The sequence below is a fragment of the Cherax quadricarinatus genome, chromosome 82 (genome assembly GCF_038502225.1).
Source record: "Cherax quadricarinatus isolate ZL_2023a chromosome 82, ASM3850222v1, whole genome shotgun sequence".
Classification (NCBI taxonomy): domain Eukaryota; kingdom Metazoa; phylum Arthropoda; class Malacostraca; order Decapoda; family Parastacidae; genus Cherax; species Cherax quadricarinatus.
In genome coordinates, this window is record NC_091373.1 from 20527469 (window position 1) to 20553143 (window position 25675).

Genomic DNA, 25675 nt, shown 5'->3' on the forward strand with positions numbered 1-25675 from the left:
GAGGATAGGGAGGATGGGATAGGGAAGGGGGGATTGGGGGGTAATTAGGTTCGGTCTGAGGAAGGAGACCGACAGGTCTAATTCCTCAGACCAAGAGCCTCTTCACCACAACAAGGAGCCCCCCTTGAAGAGGGTTCACTTTGAGAACTGGGAGATCTTCAAGTTCCTTCAGTGCGTCGGCATCACATGACCGGAAATCACATTGAACAGTAGTATGAGACAGAACTACGGTACCACTGCAAGAATTGGGATTATTATTATTATTATAATCAAAAAGAAGCGCTAAGCCACAAGGGCTATACAGCACAAGAATTGGGAGAAACGTGTTTTCGGAATAGTGACAGGAATATAGTCTATGGAAGTAAGAAGGGAAAGATTGCATGCCTAGCCAGCATTTCGTACAGTGACGATGTGTGCACCAATCTTAGGATAATGAAATTAAACATGTTGCTGGCCTTTTCTGGAAAGAGTGAGGAGTAATTGAAGCAGTGTGATTAGTTAATTGTCGTGGTCGTTTTGGTGTGGGACTGGAGGTGGTCCATCCTGAGATGGAAGGACGATTTGAAAATCGTAGCACCATATGGGAGTAGCCGGAAATATGGTCAAAAGCGTGTGGAGGTCAGATGTATCAACGGAATCAGGAAGAACCTCAGTACCAGGAGTGGGCAATGAAATGTTACCTGCAGAAGGTACAAGAGCATTAGAAAAGTCCAAACAATGGTCTGATAAAGAGGTAGGATAGTAAGAGAGCCCTGCAGCAGAAAGGGGTTTCATGGATCAAGGCCTTCATGGTTAGGTCATTCTTTTCTTGTTTTTCCGCAAAAATAAAAAAGAAATAAAAAAGGGGAAAGAAAAAACAGAGGGAGGGGGGACGTTGAGGGGTAGCTCCTAGGAGGAAAGAAAGGTCCGTAAATCCCTCTCTGCCCAGGATGATCTCGGTGCAGCCAGTAGTGCAGATGCGGCATGGAACTCATGCCAGTAAACCGGCAATCCCGGATAGCAACCTCGCATCAACCAAGCCACCTTGGTGGACAAAAGAGAGGGCAGTTAGATATTCACCACAAGGCATACCTCGTTCGGCCACCTCCCGGAATCAGACAGGCAGCTTTCGGAAATACACCCATCACCCGGAAGACTTATAAGCCTCCCCCGGAGACCAGAGAAAAATCAGAACATCCCCAGATGATCCAGATTCCAAGGCAAACTACACCACCACCAAGGACCTCAACAGAACGGGATGGACAGCAATACCCTTTCCCCAACCTGGGAACTAGAATTCCTGAGGGGAGGACCTCAATGGCTGAAAGCAGGAAAGGGATTGGGGAGGGTTGGGCAAAAGAGGAGGAATGGGAAATGAGGGATGGGGAGGATGGGACTAGGAAGGGGGGAGGATTGATGGGTAATTAGGTTCGGGCGGAGTGAGAAGACCAAAAGGTCCAATTCCACAGACCAAAAACCTCTTTACCACGAAAATGAACCCCCCCCTTAAAGGGACAGGGACCTAAGAATGTGATATACCGTGGCATACGAGAAGTGCACGTTCATTAAAAGTCCCATTTGGGAAAGGATCCAATGAATATAATATATAGCCCGAGATGGGGCGAAAAACGGTCAACAGAAAAACAGGGAAAAAACTGGGAGAGCAACATCTGAAGCTGCTCCCCCTCTCCCGATTATCAGAGGCGTCGAATATTCCATTGTAAATAAGCTGTTAGAGTCAGTCAAGTCGACATGCATAGGTATTGCAAAACTAGTAAGGAGTGAAGTATTGCAATGATGTGAAGGAAAACAGTGTGAAGAAGGGCGTGGAGGACGAGAATTTAAGTGCCGGGGGAGGGGGATGATCAGTGTTCATCATAGGTGTTCTCGATAAACGCCGAGATGGTCTCAATAGTTTCTGACGAGAGAGAAGTCAGAGAGTTTGGCAGCAGAGGGAGATGTAGTTTGGGTAAAAAGTGGAGAGAATAGAAGACACCAAAGAAGGGGCAGAGGTGCCTTGACAAGAACAAACTTCAGGAAGCACAGGTGAGGGTGGATAAACTTCCAAAACAGTATTAGATGCATCCCAAGGTAAAGGTCGAGACTTAGATAGGGTGTGAAGAACGTTTGGGGATGTCATGTGGATTGGGGGATGAAGATTTGGACTCAAATGAGGATATAGACCATAGAGGGGAATGTATATATGGAATCGATTTAGACTGGCAGGAGCGTGTAGAGGTTCAAACATGTGACTGGGAAGGTGAAGAGGTAGAGACAGTAAGAGATGAGGTTAGAACCTCAGAGCCCAGGACAGTAAAAGGGGTTGGATACAGAGGTGACCGTGGAAGGGACACAGAAGTAATTGTGGCAGCAGGCACTACTGAGGTCTTGGGTCGTCTAGCGACCCCAGAATATGAGCTGTGGGAGTCTCCCATGGAGGCAGAGATGAGAGACTCCTATGGTATCAGAGAAGCCCTCTTTCTCTTTAAGACAACGGATCTCCTTTTCCCTTAGAAAAATCGGGTATTGTCGAGAATTGACAAGGTGCCTTTCTTTGCAGTTAAGGCAAGAGGGAAGGAGGCTGCAAGAGGGATTGGTATGGACAGCTGCACCACAGACCAGGAATTCTGCCACTGACTTGCAATATTTTGCTGGGTGGTCGAAGTGCCAGCAATTTCTAGATTATTGCTTGGTAAGGATCACCTCCTGCACTTGTAGGTATTGTCCCGTTATGTATACAAATGGTGGCAGTTCAAGACTGTCAAAAGTTAGTCTCACTATATTGCATGGATAGCGCCTCTGCCCACGGACGGAGTATGAGTCAATTTTAATGATCGGGAGATTCTGGAGTTCGAGTTGCTCTAGAATGTCATCATTACACGCGAAAAAATCGCGTTGTGCAATCGTATGTGGAAAGACGTAAGATCCACAGCAAGAATTAAGGAAGATATGTTTGCGAATTATTACTGGCGTGTTGTCACCATCAAGAACTGAAAGATTATGGGCTTGATCTGCAGTTTTATCTGTTACAATACGTGTACCACTCTTAAGAACATGTTAGGAAATGTTCTTCCCAACATGGTGAAGGAGAACCTTACTGATGCTTTGGTCAGAATGATAGTTAGTAGGAGAAGATGGCTGAAACGTAAAGAATTTCGTCCAAGGACTTTGAAACAGAGTATAAGGGAAGGAATTGTTCAGACTTTTTTTTTTTTTTTTTTTTTAAGCATGAAACGGAGCTGAAGTATGGTAATCGGTGACAGCTCGAGGTCGTATAGATAAAAGGTTAGAGGCTGGCCGTCCTGAGTAATGTGTGCAATTCAAAAATATACGCAGTGTATGTGGGGTGCACGAAGGTCAGAGGTGTCCAGAGGGTCGGTAGAAACCGCGGTACCAGAGGTGGGTAATGGAAGGCTACCCGAAGCAAGCTACCGGGTTGGAAAAGAGGTCCGAAGGCGTGCCAGGGTCTCTAAAGAGTGATACAGAAAAGGACCAAAAAGAAAAAAAACGGGGGGGGGGCGTGGAAGGGTCATATGTTCCCCTCATATGTGCCATATCGTACCTTTCATGCAGCATGGAACCTGTACCATAGCCTACCTATCATGCCAGTTAACCGGCAATCCAGGATAGCAACCTCATATCCACAAAGGCACCTCGATGGACAAAAGAAAGGGCTGTTAGAAACTCGCCACAAGGCATACCACCTTCTGCCACCACCTCCCGTCACCCGAAAGACATAACCCGACTCTTGGGATACCGGAGAGGGATTGAGGCATCCCCAGACGATCCAGATTTTCACGGCAAACTACACCATCACCAGGACCTCAACAGAATGGGATGGACATCGATACCCTTTCCCAAACTTAGGAGTTAGAATACCTGAGGGGAGGATCACAAAGGCCAAAAGCAGGAAGGGGAAGACTGGGGGGAAGGGGTCTAATTAGATTTGGTCGAAGGAAGAAGACCGAAAGATCCAATTCCTCAGACCGAAAGCCTCTATACCACAAGGAGGAGCCCCCATTAAAGAGGAATCGAAATTAAGCATTTTCTTTCTTACAATATTTTAAAAAAATGTATATAATGTACTACATGCAAGTTCAGCTAGGAAAGACTCCAATTTTTTGGAGGATTCTTAGCAACATTTTTTTTTAATTTCTCACAAATTTCAGTTCATTACTAGAAAATGCCTTATTTGATTGGCTTCATATTTGAACATTGGTGTAATGTATCTTGGGCAAGATACGTGTGACTGTTTGCATATATGGGGGCTGAGAAAGGCTCCTCTGATCGGCTTCAAATTTTGCGGACTCCTTTATGGTACTTAGAAGGATGATATATTTAAGAGAGAATGTGGATGTCATTTTGTTACTGTTAATCTCGAAATGGTAAAGCATTATTTTACATTATCCCATTATTATTTTGCATTGATGTTGGTGAGGGGCTCTTGATCCAAGACAATGGACTTATCTTCCTTTCCCTGAATATGTTCCATTTTATAGGTGCTATATAACCCCTTCAGGTATTGAGCTTTCTTCACTGGTTGATGTATCTTATAAACTGGACGTTACGTTTCACGGCCTAAGGCTGTGTAGGCACAAATTTTGTTGGATTTTGTGAAATAACTGGGAAAATTAATCTTCTGTTCTGTGTTAATATCTAGTGTTGTTCTGTTAGTTATAAGTTGTTACTTTTATTAATCAAACTAGTTTCTGTGAAATAATTTGAGAATATTTTTTCTGGTCAGAAATAAGTAATAATGTTTGACTATTTAGTTATGTAGGTTTAATCAGTATAATATACTTTATGTTCCCTTAACATTTATGTGACCTCAACACCATAGTTTAACATTTATAAATTATGTACATAAGAATTACATTAAAGGTAGTAGGTTGGTAGACAGCAACCACCCAGGGAGGTACTACCGTCCTGTGGTAGTAGGTTGGTAGACAGCAACCACCCAGGGAGGTACTACCGTCCTGTGGTAGTAGGTTGGTAGACAGCAACCACCCAGGGAGGTACTACCGTCCTGTGGTAGTAGGTTGGTAGACAGCAACCACCCAGGGAGGTACTACCGTCCTGTGGTAGTAGGTTGGTAGACAGCAACCACCCAGGGAGGTACTACCGTCCTGTGGTAGTAGGTTGGTAGACAGCAACCACCCAGGGAGGTACTACCGTCCTGTGGTAGTAGGTTGGTAGACAGCAACCACCCAGGGAGGTACTACCGTCCTGTGGTAGTAGGTTGGTAGACAGCAACCACCCAGGGAGGTACTACCGTCCTGCCAAGTGAGTGTAAAACGAAAGCCTGTAATTGTTTTACATGATGGTAGGATTGCTGGTGTCTTTTGTCTGTCTCATAAATATGCAAGATTACAGGTACGTCTTGCTACTTCTACTTACACTTAGGTCACACTACACATACGTGTACAAGCATATATATACACACACCCCTTTGGGTTTTCTGGTATTTTCTTTCTAGTTCTTGTTCTTGTTTATTTCCTGTTATCTCCATGGGAAAGTGGAACAGAATTCTTCCTCCGTAAGCCATGCGTGTTGTAAGAGGCGACTAAAATGCCAGGAGTATGGGGCTAGTAACCCCTTCTCCTGTATATATTACTAAAAGTACAATGAGAAACTTTAGTTTCTCCTTTTGGGCCACCCCGCCTCGGTGGGATACGGCCGGTGTGTTGAAAGAAAGAAGAATTACATAAAACAAACTTGTTTGCTCACTGTCTTATATGTTGGTCAGTCTTACAGAAAAGTTATTTATTTATTTTGGCCTGAGTAGATCATATTCCCCCCCCCCCTTTTTTTTTTTGAAGAAAATAGATTATTATTATGAAGGGGGAGCGCTAAACCAACAGGATTATGCAACGTGTGTGGGGGAATGTGGAAGGTATTCAGGCTTAATTCAGGGAACTGGAGCACAGATCCAATTCCTTAGATCAAGAGCCCCTCACCAACGTCAACGAACCTTCCTCAAGGGGTCAAGAAGAAATCAGAACTAATTAAATTCTGCATTAAATGATTAACTCCAAGTCTCCCATGATGGTTACATGATAATGAAACTTGGATACTGATTTTAATATGATGATTTGTGAATGACTTTTCTGATTCCCCTAAGATCTTTAACGCTAATTTTTAAGTGAATTATCAACTTATGCCACACACTGCACTCTTCCAGTTGCGTCCATTGAGGAGCTGAGGACTGGCGTTATGAATACCGGAATACCGTCTTCGGATCGAGAAAGGAAGGTTTATTCACAAGACTGACTGTTGTTTACCTCTGACATAAACATTGATGGCAGCTCTTGTTTTATGACCCTCATCTCAGATACTACTGGTTATTATGATGATATTGTCTTCCAACTAATGCTTCTTACGCACCTAGTAAAACATTGTTTTAACAAAGACATCAACAGGATACTTTTCAATAATTACGAACTCCTACAATTAATTTTAATCAGTGAAGTTGTTGACAGTCTGAATCTGAACACTAAGAAATAAGCAAGCCTCTAGTGAAAACCTGGCCCAGTCAGGTTTAGTGGGGTTCAACCTAACCTACTGTTTCCCATACACTCTCAGACACATCTTGTAGCATTTTGAAGGCACATCTTCACACTGGACAACTTCTAGAGCAAGAAAACTGTGAGACTCAGGGGACACAAGCAGTTTATAAGACTTCTGAAGATACAGCCTCACTAGTACTGTATGGATGATACTGTTGTGAAGAATGACATTACAGATAGCATCGGTGGCATTACGTAGTGTGAACCTTGGCATTTCAATTAGCATGGGTAGCACTAGGTAACTTTATTGTCTACAATAAGTATCTAGGTATCTTTATTGTCTACAATAAAGATAATGAGTGCTGCACCTGTGATATTCATCCAAGGTATAGAAATTTTAAATAAAAGAAGAAACTACAAAGATCTGCTCACATTTCTTCTAATTTTTAAGTGGTGGTTAGGCTTACCTCTGGTGCTAAATATTCCGGTGTTCCACAGAAGGTGTGAGTGGTTCTTCCATAACAGATGTTTTCTTTGCAGAGCCCAAAGTCTGTTATTTTTATGTGACCTTCAGCATCAAGTAGTATGTTTTCCAACTGCAACCAAATAAATGTATCAGTGCATATTCTGAACATGAGATAAAATTTACTAAATAAAATCAAACTACAAATCTTGCATTACTCCCATCACTTTAGTTACTTTCTATGACTTGCATTACTTCGGAGGGTAGGACTGCCATCCCCTTCCTATGAAAGTGTAAAAGAATTACACGGGAAAGAAATATTAAGGAGAGAGTTCCAAAAATATGCACATGTGTAGTGCATACTGGATGTTAGAGTAGCAGCAAGATTGACCTGTCATCTTGTGTTTACGAGACAAAAAGAAGAGACCAGCAATACCTGGAGTGTGCCTGGAGAGGGTTTTGGGGGTCAATGCCCCCGCGGCCCTGTCTGTGACCAGGCCTCGTGGTGGATCAGGGCCTGATCAACTATTCTCTTACTGCTGGTCGCACGCAAACCGACGTACAAACTACAGCCCGGTTGATCAGGTTCCTGTCCAGTGCCTTCTTGAAGATAGCTAAGGGTGTATTGGTAATCCTCCTTATGTATGCTGGGAGGCAGTTGAACAGTCTTGGCCCCTGACGCTTATTTTATCTCTTAGTGTACACGTGGTGCCCCTGCTTTTCATTGGGGAGATGTTGCATCTCCTGCCGAGTCTTTTGCTTTGGTAGAGTGATTTTCGTTTGCAAAATTTGGTACTAATCCCTCTAGGATTTTCCAGGTGTACATTATCATGTATCTTTCTCACCTGTGTTCCAGGAAATTCAAGTCAAGGAACTTCAACTATTCACTTATCGCACTTACGTGTGCCATGAAAGTTATCTGTACATTCTCCAGGTCAGCAATTTCGCCTTCCTTGAAAGGAACCATTAGTGTACAGCAATATTCTAGCCTAGAGAAAACAAACGATTTGAAGAGAATCATGGGCTTGGCGTCCCTCGTCTCGAAGGTTTTCATTATCCATCCTATCATTTTTCTAGCAAATGTAGTCAATACATTTTTGTGATTTTTGAAAGTGAGATTCTCTGCCAGAATGTAAAACAATTAACAAATTTGTTTCACATTTGTGGTAGGATGGCAGTACATCACTGGAGATGACTGGAGACAGTTACTGTCTCCCAACCCGCTATAAGTTAGATCCGAGTAAGTAGAGATTAGTGGAATTTATGGCTTGACATGCTATTGAAGTGTGAGCTAAGTGACATTTATAAAGTGACTGAGGGAAATCCAAATAGCAAAACTTCAGTCCTGGAACCTCAGAAGGCGAGAAAAAAAAATCTAGCAATCCCGTCAGACCCATTACAAAAGATACTAGCATCGCCCAACTCAAACTAGCAAGTGTTCTCGTGAACCATACATCAAACATTCTAGGGTTAACTAGTTCAGCACACCTGAAGCCTTCCAATTAAGGAGCTTGACGATAGTGATAAAAAGCTCGCAAGCTCCAACGTAACTTTCCCTATTCACCAGTGTGCTAGTGGACCAAGTCGTCAACCTGTTACTCAGAATGATGAGTGGAGATACAGCCTGGCCAGCTCCTACCAGAGATCTGTAGACCTAATCAAGCTTTTTATTCATCTCAAAAGGGAATAAATACAGTTATTCGGGTTAGCTAAGAGCTCTCCCCTCAGCGTAGTTCTCGCCAGCTTGTACATGGAGGTCATGGAATCCAACCACAACTTAGCTAGAATCCCCAGTTAAAAGATCTCAGTGTGCACAACAACAGTCTAGAACCAACTATTAAATCTCACTAAAAGAAGACAACCAATTTTTTTTTCTAGATATACTACTATGCATTTTTACAGCCACCTTACGTCCAGACAGAGAGGGGGAAGTAATAGGCATCTTTCTAGTAGTCAGTCCGCAGCTCTTAGGAGGAGTGTGTGTACAAGTACATCTTCAGTGATTTTAGATCACTACAGTTCCACCTACACTATACAAAATTTCAGGAATATATTTTGCAGAACAATCAACAAGACAACAGAGGAAGTCATTAGTTACAATGTTTTGCCAAAATAGCCACCAGCTCTTCATCTTCAATCAATAACTTGGAGTAGAAACACAGGAGAACCTACGAAATGCGCAGAAGTATGCATTATACAGTGTGGATAACGAGATAGAAAGTGTGTGGGAGAAAATGCAAAATCATTAGGTGTTAGTTCCTGAGCACAAATACCTACAACAATGTATTTGCTCATGAGAATATATGTGGACACTTAATGAAGCTTAAGGAGGCACGATTAGTCATCCACAAAAAAAGGGTTAGACTCAGAAGTGTCCCTGTTCGCAGACGATGTGAAGTTAATGAGGAGAATTAAATCAGATGAGGATCAGGCAGGACTTCAAAGAGACCTGGACAGACTGGACACCTGGTCCAGCAACTGGCTTCTCGAATTTAACCCCGCCAAATGCAAAGTCATGAAGATAGGGGAAGGGCACAGAAGACCACAGACAGAGTATAGGCTAGATGGCCAAAGACTGCAAACCTCGCTCAAGGAGAAAGATCTTGGGGTGAGTATAACACTGAACACGTCTCCGGAAGCACACATCAACCAGATAACTGCTGCAGCATATGGGCGCCTGGCAAACCTGAGAACAGCGTTCCGATACCTTAGTAAGGAATCGTTCAAGACACTGTACACCATGTACGTCAGGCCCATACTGTAGTATGCAGCACCTGTTTGGAACCCTCACTTGCTCAAGCACGTCAAGAAATTAGAGAAAGTGCAAAGGTTTGGGACAAGGTTAGTTCCAGAGTTAAGTGGAATGTCCTATGAAGAAAGGTTAAGGGAAATCGGCCTGACGACACTGGAGGACAGGAAGGTCAGGGGAGACATGAAAACGACATATAAAATACTGCGCAGAATAGACAAGGTGGACAAAGACAGGATGTTCCAGGGAGGGGACACAAACAAGAGGTCACAATTGGAAGTTGAAGACTCAGATGAGTCAAAGGGATGTTAGGAAGTATTTCTTCAGAGTTGTCAGGCAGTGGAATAGCCTAGAAAGTGATGTAATGGAGGCGGGAACCATACATAATTTTAAGACGAGGTTTGATAAAGCTCATGGAGCAGGGAGAGAGAGGACCCAGTAACAACCGGTGAAGAGGCGGGGGCCAGGAGCTAAGACTCGACCCCTGCAACCACAAATAGGGGAGTACAAATAGGCGAGTACAAAAACGAGAGGCAGAAGTTGCTGGAAGTTGCTTTAATTGCCACAACCTACAATTCAGCAGAGGTCTGGGAAATTCAGTGTTAAATGCTTTTAGCTAAAACATTATTACCTGCTAGGATCCACCATGACGTGAATGAACAACTTACATGGAGTTGCTATGCAGCAGAGATACTGGCCCATGCTACCTCATTTCACTATTTGTCTGATGAAGCCGCTCATGGCAACTATACTTTAAGAAATGTATTTTACCGCATCGAAGTGTTACTTTCCATGCTGAATCATGGAGGTGGGTAGTACAGTGCCTACTAGGGGTTATAACTTTTTTAAAACTTAATATTCCTGTACCTTAATCGGATGAACTTTTGCCTAAATGCAAAGAAATGACCTTTCATTTCAATATCTTTTTAGAAAATATCGCCCCTATATATATATATATATATAAAAAAACGAATAACGAAAACAAGTAACTTGAATGAACTTGAATGAAAAACAATTACAGAAACGTGTAATTGTTCATGATGGTAGGGTTGCTGGTGTCTTTTTTTTTTTTGCCTCAAATATGCAAGATATCAGGTACATCTTGCTACTTCTACTTACTGTTAGGTCACGCCACACATGCATGTACACACAAATATATACATACACACCCATCTGTGTTTTCTGTTTTCTTAATAGTTCTTGTTTTTCTTTATTTCCTCTTACCTCCATGGGAAAGTGGAAAAAAATTCTTCCTCCATAAGCCATGCGTGTTTATAAGAGGCGCCTAAAATCACGGGAGCTTGGCTAGTAACCCACTTCTGAATAAATTTTTAAAAATTAAAAATTAAAACTTTTTTTTAGATAGCCTCGGTGGACACGGCCGGCGTGTTGAAAAAAACAGCTTGCAATTCTATTATTCTTCAGCAGCGGCTCCCTCGAGAAATTCACAAGGCTCTCACACCAGACTACCGATACAACAGTTACGATGAAGTTATGCTAAAATTTATAGCAATGAATGATAGTATGATAGCTCTAGGAAAGAGATGTGCTTTTAACCGAGATTTAAAATCATGAATATTTTTTGGCCTCAACATATTTTCAACCTGTTGAACAATCTAGGAGCCACGTAAGAAAAGGCTCTTTCTGCAAGTAATTTCTCCCCATCACACTTAAAAGGTTCACAGCCATTCCCCGAAACATTTCGGAGCTTCATGTAAAAAATGGATAACAAGATATGTGGGTTCATTAAATTTAATTGGTTTAATATTAATAAACAATTTTTAAATTCATTTCAGTTGAAGGGAGTCAATGATGCTGATGCAAGTATGGACTAATGGGAACCCAAATTGGGAGTGAAGATACAAGTCTTGCAGTAAGAGTCAGTACAGACATAAGTTTATAACAAGTAGTTAGGCAACCCCACAAACTACAAAAATCAATTAGAGATAAAAAAAAAAACGAGTGAATAAGGACCAAGATACATTGCTTATCAAGACATTTTTTTGACTGCAGAGATATTATGAATATGAAAATTAAGAGATTAACAATTTCTCTGACGTGCCCAACAAATAACTAATAATCTAGGTAGACACAATCTCTCACTGACATCAAAATCATCAATCTGCACCTCCCTGTGGTTACCTGTGTCAATCAAAATCTTTTTCATCCTAACTCTGCTTTAATATTCAATGTCATCCAAGTCCGAATATGCAGCAAAGCCGGGTTTTTGAATCTCCCACATTCAGAACTTTGATGCAGATTTTTATATCAACATAAAAATGATAATCCACCACATGGACGTTCAACAGTAAGGTTAAGCCACAAACACCAGATAAACAATACCAATCTAAGAACAGAGCAAAACAGACAGCTATGATATAGAACTTTTGAGTACTATGTATTTGATGTGACCGACTGGAATGGAAACTTCAGAAGCGACATTGCATTATCCCTAATGCACCAGCCCAAAAGATCAGTAATTCATTATCAGGGGTCCAACAAAATTAGAAACATTCCCTAAAACAAGCTATTCAGTACCATATTATAAACTTTTCACAGTGATGTATCAGTTGAAAGAAATAGTTTGAATACACTCCACTCCAGAAAAGGAAACAACTGATTTAAATTGGCATATTAAGTTTAGAAAGATACACAATCTTAGAAGCATGACGATAGTTTGAAATGATTTCTGAATGAAGTGAAGGTTTCTGGAGGAGTTGGGCGAATCTAAGCCTTTATTGATGGTCTAAACCATCATCACATTAGAAAACAATGATTAATCAAAACTGAGACACATGTGCAACATCTGGGTATCTTTATTGTTGACGTTTCGCCATCCAGTGGTTTTATCAATATAGATTCCAGGACATAATTTGAAGACAGTAGAACTATATACATAAGATGAGGTAATCAGTCCCTCAGCCTTGGAGATGGTGTGAAGAGCACCATAGTCGTGAAGATTCTAGAGCAGAGGCAAGGAGGCTGGTGCTTATATACTTACGCCTGGTGGATTGGGACGGGTAACAGACGTGGGCATAGTCACTAGCAGGCGGGATTCCCAAGTGGAAATAGGTCATATCCAAAAGGATGGGCAAGTTGTAGTAGTAGTTGCAGTAGCCGTGAAGGTCGTGTAGATGTCTTGAACCAAGATTCCATGATATTGCGGTGTCTGATAAGTTGTACCTGGCGTTAGTATATGAGCGCCAGTCTCCTTGCCTCTGCTCCAGAATCTACACGACTATGGTGCTCTGATCACTAACTCCCAGACTGAGGGACTGTATTGTATACCATTCTTGTACAATGATTAATCAAAACAGTATTGTTGTTGTAGCACTTTCATTTGCGGGCAAGAGCATTGGAAAATCTACATATCTACATAACCAAAAGTTTTTTTTTTTTTCTTTTTTTTTTTTTTTTTTTTTTTTACATAGGATTTAATAAGAAAACCAAATTCACCAAGGAACAAGGAACCTGTGGCACTGGTACCTGGATGATAAATCATCATCAGTTTCACAATCCACCGATGATAATTTGCTAAATCTTCTATTACTTCAGTTGACGTAACTGGCCGACCAGCAGTGTCAACAAACGAATAAATTACCAACTCCTGCACTCACAAGCAGCAGCTGACTTCTGCGGCTCAGCCGAAACCACTGTTATATCAGATTTCAACAGCCATGTTTCTATTAGACAAAATATAAGGAGAAAATTCGTTCAGAACTTCAGCAACATGCATGATTTTATTTCATATTGAATGGATATTCAGCAATCCAACTTCACAAATTTATGAGGAACCTGATGACCTTAGATGTTTTTCACACTAAAATTTGTATTCTACATTAATTTACATTTTCCATTAATCTGCGGCGCTGCAACACCATGAAACAAAGTGATGATCTGCACTCCGATGACTATCACAGGAAGAATAACTGATGCAACAGCGAGATTTGTCACAAAATCTAGGCTTAGGATCATCAGCACAAAATCTAGGCTCAGGATAACCAGTACAAAAATGGTAATGTAACACTGGGTCACCCTAAACATGCCCTGAATTTTGCACATTGTGATGCCAACTATACAGAACTTCCTACCAATAACTTGTTACTTGGAACCGCCAAACAGAATTTACAGTACAGTATTATTCTTGAATAATGAGACAACCATGTCGAGTGTAAAGTGTTAAATCTATGCAGGAATAGAAATCAATCAGCTTGGATCCCAGGAAGTTAAGGGTAACTCAAGATATTTACATCAACAGCCTTTCACTGCCATCACATAAAATACAAATTATAATAACTTAACACACACACAAGTGGGTTACAAAGCCTTACCTTTAGATCACGGTAAATAATATTTCTTTCGTGTAAATATCCAAGGGCAAGACAGATTTCAGCTCCATAAAACCTGGTACGTTCTTCAGTAAATGTTCTCTCCTCAGTAAGATGGAAGAACAGTTCACCACCATTAACATACTCCATTACAAAGCAGAGATAATCGTTTGTTTGGAACGAGTACTTGAGGCACTGAAAATATCAAATCACATAATTAACTGTTATGTATAAATTCAATGAAAACTAAGTAAATTTTAAATAAACAGATCAACTATGACAAAAAAAAATCAGTTTTGTGGAAATTGAAAAATTAACAAAAAATCTAGAAAACGGGAAAAAATGAGAAAATTCTGTTAAAGGTTTCTTTGGATTCCTTATCAGGAAATAAACAGGAAAATTTTCTGGAGATAACGCTTATCTTAGCCTGAGGCTTGACTCTCTGATGGCTGTAAACAGTGAAAAATGTACTTGCAGTGAGGAAGGGATGATCCACAGCCTTTAACACACAGTTCTCAGCGTACGTGTGTGCCAACTCTCGTCGCTCTATAATGACATCTTTCCGCAGGACCTTCATGGCGTAGATACGGTCGTTTTTCTGTAGTCATATATATTTATTAAAGAACCTAATATTCATTATCCCTCGTAGGAAATTTACAATAATTAACCCAAACTAATATACATGTTTACATATTCCCCAATTTGAAAATTATGGAAACTAGAAAAACTTTTTTTTTTTTTAATATAGTTTTACCTTCTGACGACAAAGCATAACTTTTCCAAAAGTTCCTCTTCCAAGTACTCTGATGAACTCAAAGTTATCTAATGTCTGTGAATAAAATGCAAAACATTTAGAATCCAAAAAAATTATGATTGTATAAGAATACGCATAGAATTATGAGGATGAGATAGGCAATTATAGCAATCAGAAAAATTGACTGCTAGAGAAAATTTATCAGTTACCAATGATTAATGTTTCCCAAAATAAAAAAAATTAAACTCTTCACGAGTCCTTAATGAACACTGTCCTCTAATTACCAGACAAAAGAACATTGACTAAATATCACCTGGATAACAAACTGATTCAATTGGAGTGAGATATTTAAGTCACCAAACAAAAAAAAAAAACAAAAAAAAAATTATGCCAACAGACTTAATCAAAAAGATGCGAATCAAAAACGCATGTAACGCCTTACTGTAGCCATATTTTGTAAACATATTAAAATCAAAGAAATTATTCTAACTAAACCTAATAAAACTTCCGTCTATGACAACATTTATCATCACTCGTCCAGATCAGATTTTCCTCAACATTAACCCTTAAACTGTCCAAACGTAGATCTACGTTTTTTCAACATTTGAATGTAAAAAAAAGTAGATCTTTTCTTTTTTTTTACATTTGAGAAAGTGTAAAAAAAACTTTGATCTACCTTTTTTGTTATATTTGAAAATATGTAAAAAAAACATAGATCTACTTTTGGAGCACTACGCATGTGAACGTAGATCTGCTTGGACAGTTTAAGGGCTAGTGAGCAACTCGTACATATATGTACTCTGATGTTGACTAATATTCGCTATTAATAATAACACGACTTTTTACATGATGGTTGGAAACAGCTAAAATGTTCATTTGAATATATTGGTAAATAATTCACACCATTACAGGACTCTCTTGCTGTCTACACATAAAAAGCAATTGAAAATTCCACACTTATATGCAACACATCCGCAAACGCGACTCCATATCAGTGGGCATCTTATCTAAGATTCGTTACTGTGTCTCGAACCACTATCACTCTGTGTCTCACTAGTGGTATTTGTGTCTGGATATCTACAAAGACAAAGTTAGATACACAAATAACCCACACATAGAAGAGAGGAGCTTACGACGACGTTTCGGTCCGACTTGGACCATTTACAAAGTCACATTATGTGTGTATCGTTCCAGTCACGGTATTGTGCCTTTTCTGTTATTTTAAGGCTAAGTTAGCACTACCTAAACAAAAATCTTCCGTTCGAAGATAAGATAAGATTTCGTTCGGATTTTTAACCCCGGAGGGTTAGCCACCCAGGATAACCCAAGAAAGTCAGTTCGTCATCGAGGACTGTCTAACTTATTTCCATTGGGGTCCTTAATCTTGTCCCCCAGGATGCGACCCACACCAGTCGACTTACACCCAGGTACCTATTTGCTGCTAGGTGAACAGGACAATAGGTGTAAGGAAACGTGTCGGAATTTCCACCCGCCGGGAATCGAACCCGGGCCCTCCGTGTGTGAAGCGGGAGCTTTAGCCACCAGACCACACGAATGATAGCCCACTTTTGAACAGGATAAATTTATTAAACATACCGATCATTCATTCCCAGTACTGTGCATATTATATGTACAGGATAATCAATACAAATATAAACCCAGCTCAGATACACTTAGAGAGTTACTGCAGTAGAACTCATACGAAAAATACATGAAACAAATATCTCCGATATTCCCAGTGTTGGACTCGGCCTGAGTATTATTATTATTGTTATTATAATAATTTCTACAAATACGTGTACAAGGTATGTAGGCCTAGCTGCCATAAATGACATTGTGATGAATGGTTTTGAAAACCGACAAGTTGAAGAATTGAGACACTTATGCAACACATGGGAATCTTTATTGAAGAAACGTTTCGCCACACAGTGGCTTCATCAGTCCAATACAAAGTAGGTGGGTAAGGAGAGGAGAGTTTGAGGTAATCAGTCCCTCAACCTGGAATCGATGTGTTCAGTCCATCACTCTTGTAGGAAGTGCAGCATAGGGCCAGAGAGGTGGCTTATTACTATACTGCCGTCAGATGAGTCGAACGCACGAGGAGGCATAAGTGTCTCAATTCTTCAACTTGTTGGTTTTCAAAACCATTCATCACATATGTCAGACACTGCAACATCATGGGATCTTGGTACAAAGACTTCAACGCTTGTCCAACCTTTGGACAATGACCTACTTACGCTAGTGGCAGGTCCCACTGTGATCCCTCCTCCTCCTGCTTCGACTTATCTGACTGCAGTATATAAGCCACCTCTCTGGCCCTATGCTGTACTTCCTACAAAAGTGATGGACTGAACACATCGATTCCAGGCTGAGGGACTGATTACCTCAAACTCCTCCTCTCCTTACCCATTTCTACTTTGTATTGGACTGATGAAGACACTGTGTGGCTAAACGTTTCTTCAATAAAGATTCCCATGTGTTGCATAAGTGTCTCAGTTCTTCAATGCCTCTCCATGAGATACCCATGAGTAAGACGAGTGTGGCCAATGCGAAGGCGGGAGAGAGTGGTCTCCCAACCTCGGCACTGATGACAAGAAGACGGCCATTAACCTATGCTCGGTTTAATAGAATGAAGTTTGTTACCGAGCAGAGTTGACCAACGTTGTTGCCAACGGGTGCGAAGGTGGGTAGCTATTACAGCAAAATAGTCCAGAAATGGAACACCTCGATATGAAATTGGTAGGTCATGTACTGCTGACCGCGCAGCAGTGTCTGCCTGTTCATTGCCCTGTACGTCAACATGACCAGGGACCCAACAAAAAACAATATCTTTATGTTTGGTAGAAATACGGCGTAGCCAAAGTTGGATACGGAGAACTAGGGGATGAGATGTATCAAATTTTCGTATAGCCTGTAGAGCACTAAGGGAGTCTGAGACTACCACAAATGATGACACAGGCATAGATGCGATACGAATAAGTGCTGCAAGAATGGCATACAGTTCAGCAGTAAAAATGCTAGCTGAAGATAGTAAATGCCCTCGTACGACGCTGTCCGGAAACACTGCTGCGAATCCGACGCCGTCTGAAGACTTAGAGCCATCTGTGTACACAGCGGTGGCATGAGAATGGGAGTGGAAGTGATCAAGAAAAAGAGAGCGGGAAGCCACCGTAGGCAGTTGAGCTTTCGAGCAAGGGAGTGAGAAAGAACAGACCCGAACAGCTGGAACTTCCCAGGGGGGTAGGGAAAAGTGAGATGCTACATGAACATATAAAGGTGGTAACTGAAGGGAAGACAAGAGTGAATGTAGGCGAAGAGAAAAGGGACGGAGCAAACAGGGGCGGCGAACAAATAAAGAATGTCTACTAATATCGGTGACCATTCTATAAATGGAAGGATTGCGGAGATCGTGAGAGCGTACATAGTAGCGAAGGCAATGGGCATCACGGCGATCAGACAAGGATGGAACATTCGCTTCTGCATAGAGGCTCTCAACAGGGGAAGAGCGAAAAGCACCAAGGCATAAACGTAATCCTTGGTGATGGATGGGGTTAAGGCTAGAGAGAGTAGCAGGAGAGGCCGCTGAATAAATCTGGTCACCATAATCGAGTTTCGATAAAATGAGGGCTGAATGTAGGCGAAGCAGAGTTCGACGATCAGCTCCCCAGGAAAGATGAGCAAGGGTTTTAAGAAGGTTCAGCCGGCTGTGACAAGTTGCCTTCAGAGAGGTAATGTGAGGTTTCCAGGATAACCTACGGTCAAAGAGAAGGCCTAGAAACCTGACTGTATCACGTTCAGGGATACGGGAGCCATAGAGGTACAAAGGATGATCGGAGATGACAGAGCGTCTAGTGAAAGTAATTTGGCGAGTTTTGGTACTGGAAAATTTAAACCCATGCGTGGTGGCCCAATTGGAAACACGGTCGACCGCATGCTGGAGAGAAACTGCAATAAGGTGACAGTCAGCGCCTGCACAAGCAATAGCGAAGTCATCAACATAGAGTGATGACCAAATATTGGGTGGAAGAACAGAGGCCAAATCATTTATAGCAAGGAGAAAAAGTGTTGTGCTCAGAACACATCCCTGAGGGACACCTTCAGCTTGGACGAAGTCCGGGGAAAGCACATTATTGACTCGAACACGGAAATGTCTGTCAGTTAAAAAGTTCTTAAGGAAGGATGGTAGATTGCCTCGGAGGCCTAAGGAGTGGGCTTGGGCCAAAATATTATACCTCCAAGTTGTGTCATATGCCTTCTCAAGGTCAAAAAATATGGCAATAACTGAGTGATTATTCGCAAAGGCATTACGAACATACGTATCCAAGCGTAGTAAGGGGTCTATGGTAGAACGACCCTTACGAAAGCCATATTGACTAGTGGAGAGACTGTTGTGTGTCTCTAAATACCACATTAAACGTCGATTTACGAGACGTTCCATCACTTTGCAAACTGCACTAGTAAGAGCGATGGGGCGATAGTGGGAGGCATCATGTCCTGTAGTACCCGGTTTGCGGAAAGGGAGAACAATGGCAGATTTCCACAGCTGGGGAAGAACTCCTTGTGCCCAAATAAGATTGAAGAGGTGTAAGAGGACTACAATGGCTGACCGATGTAAATGTTGTAACATACGAATATGAATGTCGTCAGGCCCAGCTGCCGATGATCGGCAAGCTGAGTGTTGCCTCCAGTTCCTGAAGTGTAAAAGGCACATTATACTGTTCTTCTCTGAGAGAAGAAAAGTCCAAGGGTACTAACTATCTGGCAGACTTTGAGGAAAGAAACGAGGGGCATAAATGGGGCCCCTGGGAAATACGGACCAGATGAGTGCCAATTTCAAAGGCAACGTCAAGAGGGTTTGCTACATCAACACCAGCGACCCGTAGAACAGGAGCCGGGTCAGGAGAGTATTTACCACTCAATTTCCTCACTTTTTTCCAGACTGCACTCATAGAGGATGCAGAGGTGATGGTGGAAACAATCTCGCCAGCAAGTGCGTTTAGTGTCATGGATGACATGGCGAGCGATCGCATGCTTCTGCTTAAAATCAAGAAGTCTCTCATCGGTTCTATTGTACCGGTACCTGCCCCATGCAGCGCGTTTCAAACATACTGCATGAGCACAAGCAGGAGACCACCAAGGCACGCACTTCTGAGAATGCCTGCCTGAGGTTTGGGGTATAGAATGAGAAGCTGCAGTGAAAACTGATGTTGAGAAGAGGTGTAGGAGCTCATCAATGGAGGATGAAGAAGGAACCTCACTAAAAGCAGTGAGTTGCGAGTAAAGGTCCCAATTTGCCTGATCAAATTGCCAGCGAGGGCTACGGAAAGGTGGTGAATATGAAGGAGACGTAAGAATGATTGGAAAATGATCGCTGTCATGTAAGTCCGGTAGAACAGACCAGGTGAAGTCTAGTGCAGTGGAGGAAGAGCAGACTGATAGATCGATGCAAGAGAGAGTATGAGTACGAGGATCAAAATGGGTGGGAGTACCCGTATTTAAAACATGGAGGGGGTGAGAGGCGAGAAAAGCCTCCAACTGGATGCCACGTGAGTCACAATGAGACCCCCCCCCAGAGGAAATGGTGGGCATTAAAATCACCAAGTAACAGAAGTGGTGGTGGTAAGGATGAAACAAGAAAGGCAAAATCTTCGATAGAAAATGCTCGAGAAGGAGAGAGATATAAAGAACATATTGTAAACCACTTATTCAAGTGGATACGGGCTGCAGTGTAATGCAGCGAGGTATGGACAAATAGTTGACAGTACGGAATATCATTGCGTAGAAGAAGGGCACTTTCATTAAAGGTCCCATCTGAGAAAGGATCCGAAGAATACAATAAATTATAGCCTGAGATAGGTTGGAAAACAGCTGAGTGTAATTTTGGTTCTTGTAAGCAAGCACCAACAGGGGAAAACCTGGAAAGCAACATCTGAAGCTCACCCCGATTACCCCTGAGGCCGCGGATATTCCACTGTAAATAGGCCATGATTGGCAATGAAGAAAATACCAGGAATCCGTAGGGAAGGGCACCTATGGACTAGAAGGGTTAGAAAAGTCAACGTGTGGTGGCATTGGAAGACGTTCAAGCAGCGAAGGAACGGAGCGTTGCGAAGAATGGAGTTGTGGAGATGGAGGAGAGGGAAGAGAAGGAACAGGAGGTGGATCAGTGTCCATTGAAGGTTTAGTCTCTGCAATATATTCTGAAATGGCTTCAAGTGTTTCTGAATTCAAAGATGTATGGGAGACAATATTGGAGGTAGGAGGAGGAGGGTGAGTAAAGATTGGGACAGTAATGGACTGTACCAAAGTAGAGGGGGACGAAAGAGTGTAGGGGACTGGAGAAGAAGTGTGGGAGGGGACAGAAGAGGCAGAAACCTGGGAGGTGGCAGAAGAGGGAGAAACTTGGGAGGGGACGGGGGTGGAAGGCATAGTACGAGGAGGAGGGTGAACCTCCACACTTGTAATAGAGCCAGAGAGAGGGGAAGAACTAGGCACAGAGACTGGAAAGGTAAAGTGCGGAGGTGGAAGAAGGGAAGGAAGGGGCAAAGAAGATTTGAGCAATGGGGATTTTTTGGACTTCTGAGAAGTAGAGGGGCGATTGGTATAAGGTGTCGTACGAGGTCTTGTCGATACCGGGGCTTGTGAGGAAGGACGCGAAGATGTGAGAACAGACTGAGTTGTAGTCGGGATGTCAGAGCCCAGGACAGCAAAAGGATTAGATACCGGAGTGGCTATGGGAGGGGTAACAACAAAGGAGGCTGCAGAAGATGGGACCCCAGTAGTGGGGGGACGTTTTGAAACACGAGAATAAGAAACACGGGGTAGTCTCCCTTGGAGGCGGAGATGAGAAACTGCCATAGCATAAGGGAGACCTTCTGCCTCTTTGAAGCAACGGATTTCACGCTCATTTAAGTAGACCTGGCAACGGCGAGAGTACGAAGGGTGAGCCTCATTACAATTAAGGCAAGATGGAGGTTGACTGCAAGACGTATTAGAATGGTCGTCGGCACCACAGACTGGGCATTCGGCTATAGATCTGCAATATTTCGCTGGGTGACCAAAATGCCAGCAATTTCTACACTGTTGCGGTGTAGGGATCACCTTTCTCACTTGTAACCGATGTCCCACGACATAAACAGAGGACGGGAGTTCACGGCTGTCGAAAGTTAATCGAGCCACATTGCAAGGGTATCGTATCCGCCCGCAGGCAGGAAGGACATAAGTGTTTACTTTAAGGATTGGGAGATCCTGGAGTTCCAGCTGTTCAAGAATGTCATTGCCACATGTCTGGAAATTCTGTTGGACTATGGTATGGGGCAGAATGACAGTACCACTACAAGAATTGAGAGAAAGATGTTTTTCAATAGTGATAGGAGTAGTATCGATATGCGAAAGGAGAGAAAGATCATGAGCTTGGGTAGCATTCTGGACAGTGACGATGTGCATACCGCTCTTGAGAGCATGAAATGAAATATCTCTACCAACATGGCGCAGGAGCGCTTTGCCAATACTATGGTCAGAAAGATAGGCAGAAGAAGAAGTCGGTCTTAAAGTAAAGAATTTAGTCCATTGTGTGGTCCGAAACTGAGCGTGGAGAGGGAGTGCATGATGTGTCGGTCTTTTCCGAGTAGAATGGGAAGGTAATGAAGGAACATCATCAGGAGATTGTCGTTGGCGTTTAGGAGTAGGACCGGAGTTGGTCCATCGTGAAATGGGCTGGCGATTCGAAAATTGACGTACTGTAGGAGGAGAGGCCGGAAGCATAGTCAAAGGAGAGCGGAGGTCAGACAAATCGAAGGAGTCAGCCGAAGCCCCGGTACCTGAAGCAGGTGAGGAAACAGCACCAGCAAGAGGTACAGGGGCATCAGGAGTGTCCGAAGAGTGGTCAAAAAACAAGGCAGGGTCAGAATGGGGTGCGGTATCAAGAAGGGGCCCGGGGGTAGTGGGTTCATGGATTGGGTTCTCCATGGTTAGGTTACTCCTTTGCTTTTTGTTTTTAAGAAAAAAAAAAGAAAGAAGAAAAGAAAATAAAAATAAAAAAAAGAATAAAAAAAGGGGGGAGCGGGGAGGAATAGTTCCCAGGAGGAATGAAAGGGCCGGAAATCTCCCTCCGCGCCCAAGAGGACCTCAGCACCGCTAGTAGCGCAGATGCAGCATGGAACCCGTGCCATACCCTACCCTTCATGCCAGTAAACCAGCAATCCGGGATAGCAACCTCACATCTGCCGAGCTACCTCGGTGGACAAAAGAGAGGGCGGCCGGATATCCGCCACAAAGCATACCTCCTTCGGCCACCACCCCCGGAATCCGAAAGGTGGCTTCCAGAGATACACCCGTCGCCCGAAAGACACCCAAAGCCACTCTCCGGGATACCGGAGAGGGATCGGGACATCCCCAGGCGATCCAGATTCCACGGCAAACTACGCCACCGCCAAGAACCTCAACGGAATGGGATGGACCCCGGTACCCTTTCCCCTACCTAGGAACTAGCGCGCCTGTGGGAAAAATCCCAAAGGCCAAAAAGAGGAAGGGCAAACGGGAGGGGTGGGGAGGAGGAGGAGGAAAGGAAAAAGGGGAGGATGGAATAGGGAAGGGGGGATTGGAGGGTAATTAGGTTCGGTCTGAGGAAGGAGACCGACAGGTCTAATTCCTCAGTCCAAGAGCCTCTTCACCACGCCAAGGAGCCCCCCTTTAAGAGGAACATATGCAACGAAAATTGATGTTTTACTGAACTAGGAACGTAAAAAAAATAATCAAGGTTAGTTGTATGATAGTATGAAATTCATATTACTTATTGTTAATAAATGTTCATTCTCCCTCTCTACCTCTCTTTCTCATTCTTTCTCTCCTCCTCTCTCTCTCTCATTCTCCCATTATCCCGTTCTCTCTCTCATTCTCTCTCCCCCTCTCCTCTTCTCATCCTCCACGTTCATTCCTCCTTTCCCATTCACCCGCCCCCTTCCCCTTTCTTCTCTGTCCCTCCCTCTGTCTCTTCTATCTTCCATCCTCTCCCCCTCCCCCCTCTGTCCCTTCACTTAATCCCTCAGGTAACAAATGGTAATTAACAGAGATCACACTGACAGTCACTGGCTTGTCTAACATAATTTACAGACTAGAAAACACAGCATATGTATTGAGTGAGGTGCTGCCCGAGCTGCAGGATAATGAAAGTGTTGCCTGAGTTGCAGGACGATGAAGGTGTTGCCCGAGTTGCGCTGCAGGACGATGAAGATGTTGCCTGATCTGCAAGACGATGAAGGCGTTGCCAGAGCTGCAGGACAGAGTAAGGTGCTGCCCGAGCCGCAGGACGATGAAACTGTTGCCCGAGGTGCAGGACGATGGTGGTGTTGCCGGAATTGCAGGACGATGAAGGTGTTGCCTGAGCTGAATGACGGACGGTGTTGCCCGAGTTATGTTTGTTTGGGTAGGATTTCTTGGGCAAGTATTTCCGAAATTATAAACCTACTTGTTTTCTTCTTTTTGTTGTGATGATTTTTGAAAAACACTTAAGGGACTGTGTCTAACATTTTTGGGTATTCCATACCAATGTTTACGGCATATTAACCGATGTTATTTGTAGTGATCAAAGGCAGTCATAAACAGCACCTGTGAAATACGCAAGAATCGGTGATGAAAATACTGCCGCCCTCCTCTTCCTAATTCTCCCCCCGGAGCCGTGGAAGGTGATACAAACAAAACATCAATTTACCCATCCTGACCAATAGGTCAAGTTTTCTTCCCCAGTGTCATCAACAATGGGTAACGAGCAACGTAGTTCCCGACACTGGAGACAGCTCTCACCACGCTAGACGAGTCATCTACCACCACCTGTGTACGATGGAGAAGGCTGAGCTGTGGGGTCTATATTCCCAATGACATTCTAATTATGCAAGTAAGTCCAGGAGCGTTAGAATAACCCCTTCCAAGTAATGAACCCAGGATGTGAGCAGTGTTTCTCAACATCCTCCTGATGGTCACCACCATCAGGATAACTGATTTTTTTTTTTTTTTTTTTTTTAACCAGTGAATAATGGTTCCCCGAGGTGACAAGCTGCATGCACAGTTCGTTGGTGATTCGTAGAGTTCTTCAACCAAAAAATTAGCAAATGGAATCAAAAGTCACCGCCCCAAGACAACACTAGCGAAGCTGTCATAACGCCCGCTCCCCCTATATAATGTGAAAATCATTAAAGATATTAGAAATGCACGCCCTAAACGCCAAAAGCCACCACTCCGCAGCCTCCAGCTTCCATTTCGGAAAGCAGACCGGAGAGAAGGATTCTGCCGACTCCAGAATACCGAGCTATACAATCTGTAAATCAGCACCCCTGGAACCATAGGTGACCTCATGTTGTACTTCCACCACTAGGCATCCAAAAGATGAACCACCCAATGCACCAACTGGTCGTCCCACCTAAAGTGTAACCTGATGATTCAATCCCTTTTGAGTGACGTAGACCAACTCGAAATTGAAATATGTAGAAATTCAAGCAGAGCAGTAAATAGGGACTCTCCCATTAATTCCCTCGGGGTAAAATTGAGCAAGAGGAAAATTTCCCGCTTTTGAAGCCAAAGAAGGAAAGCAAAGGTGCTGGATTTTTAAAAATGGAAGATGAGATAGGAACATCAAAGGTGAGGATTGCGTAATGATTCGACACGAGGGTGACTGAAGGGGAGGGTACAACAGGGACTTGTTGGCATCGAGCAGCTCTGAAATAGGAGATCCGTGGAAATATTCTATGGAGACCGAGTCGAGTCATTTCAATAGCATAAAAGAAGCTCTCCTTTTTCCTTTGATACAGCAGATTTTGCTCTATCATAAGAAAACCATGCAACGGTAGGAATATGCAGGGAGAGCTGTTCCGCAGTTAAAGTAAGTAGAAGATTGGCTGCGGA

General features: G+C 43.0%; 1 protein-coding gene and 1 long non-coding RNA gene across 4 annotated transcripts in view; one reads left to right on the plus strand and one right to left on the minus strand.

Annotated features, from left to right (window-relative positions):
* The window catches only part of LOC128698848 (RAC serine/threonine-protein kinase-like), a 93986-nt gene that overhangs the window by 12504 nt on the left and 55807 nt on the right, over positions 1-25675 (minus strand). For 2 of the 3 annotated variants that reach the window (XM_070102630.1, XM_070102633.1), the window contains exons 5-8: positions 14780-14854; positions 14501-14623; positions 14029-14220; positions 6953-7081 (exon numbers count right to left, since the gene is read on the minus strand). In XM_070102630.1, the coding sequence (XP_069958731.1) occupies positions 6953-7081; positions 14029-14220; positions 14501-14623; positions 14780-14854 (519 nt within the window). The remainder of the gene's footprint in view (positions 1-6952; positions 7082-14028; positions 14221-14500; positions 14624-14779; positions 14855-25675) is intronic. The other variant, XM_070102634.1, reaches the window with a different exon arrangement.
* LOC138855142 (uncharacterized) overlaps positions 15694-25675 on the plus strand; it is a 43912-nt gene continuing 33930 nt past the window's right edge. Inside the window, exons 1-2 of the long non-coding RNA XR_011394301.1 lie at positions 15694-15957; positions 23968-24671. This is a non-coding gene — a long non-coding RNA (uncharacterized lncRNA). The remainder of the gene's footprint in view (positions 15958-23967; positions 24672-25675) is intronic.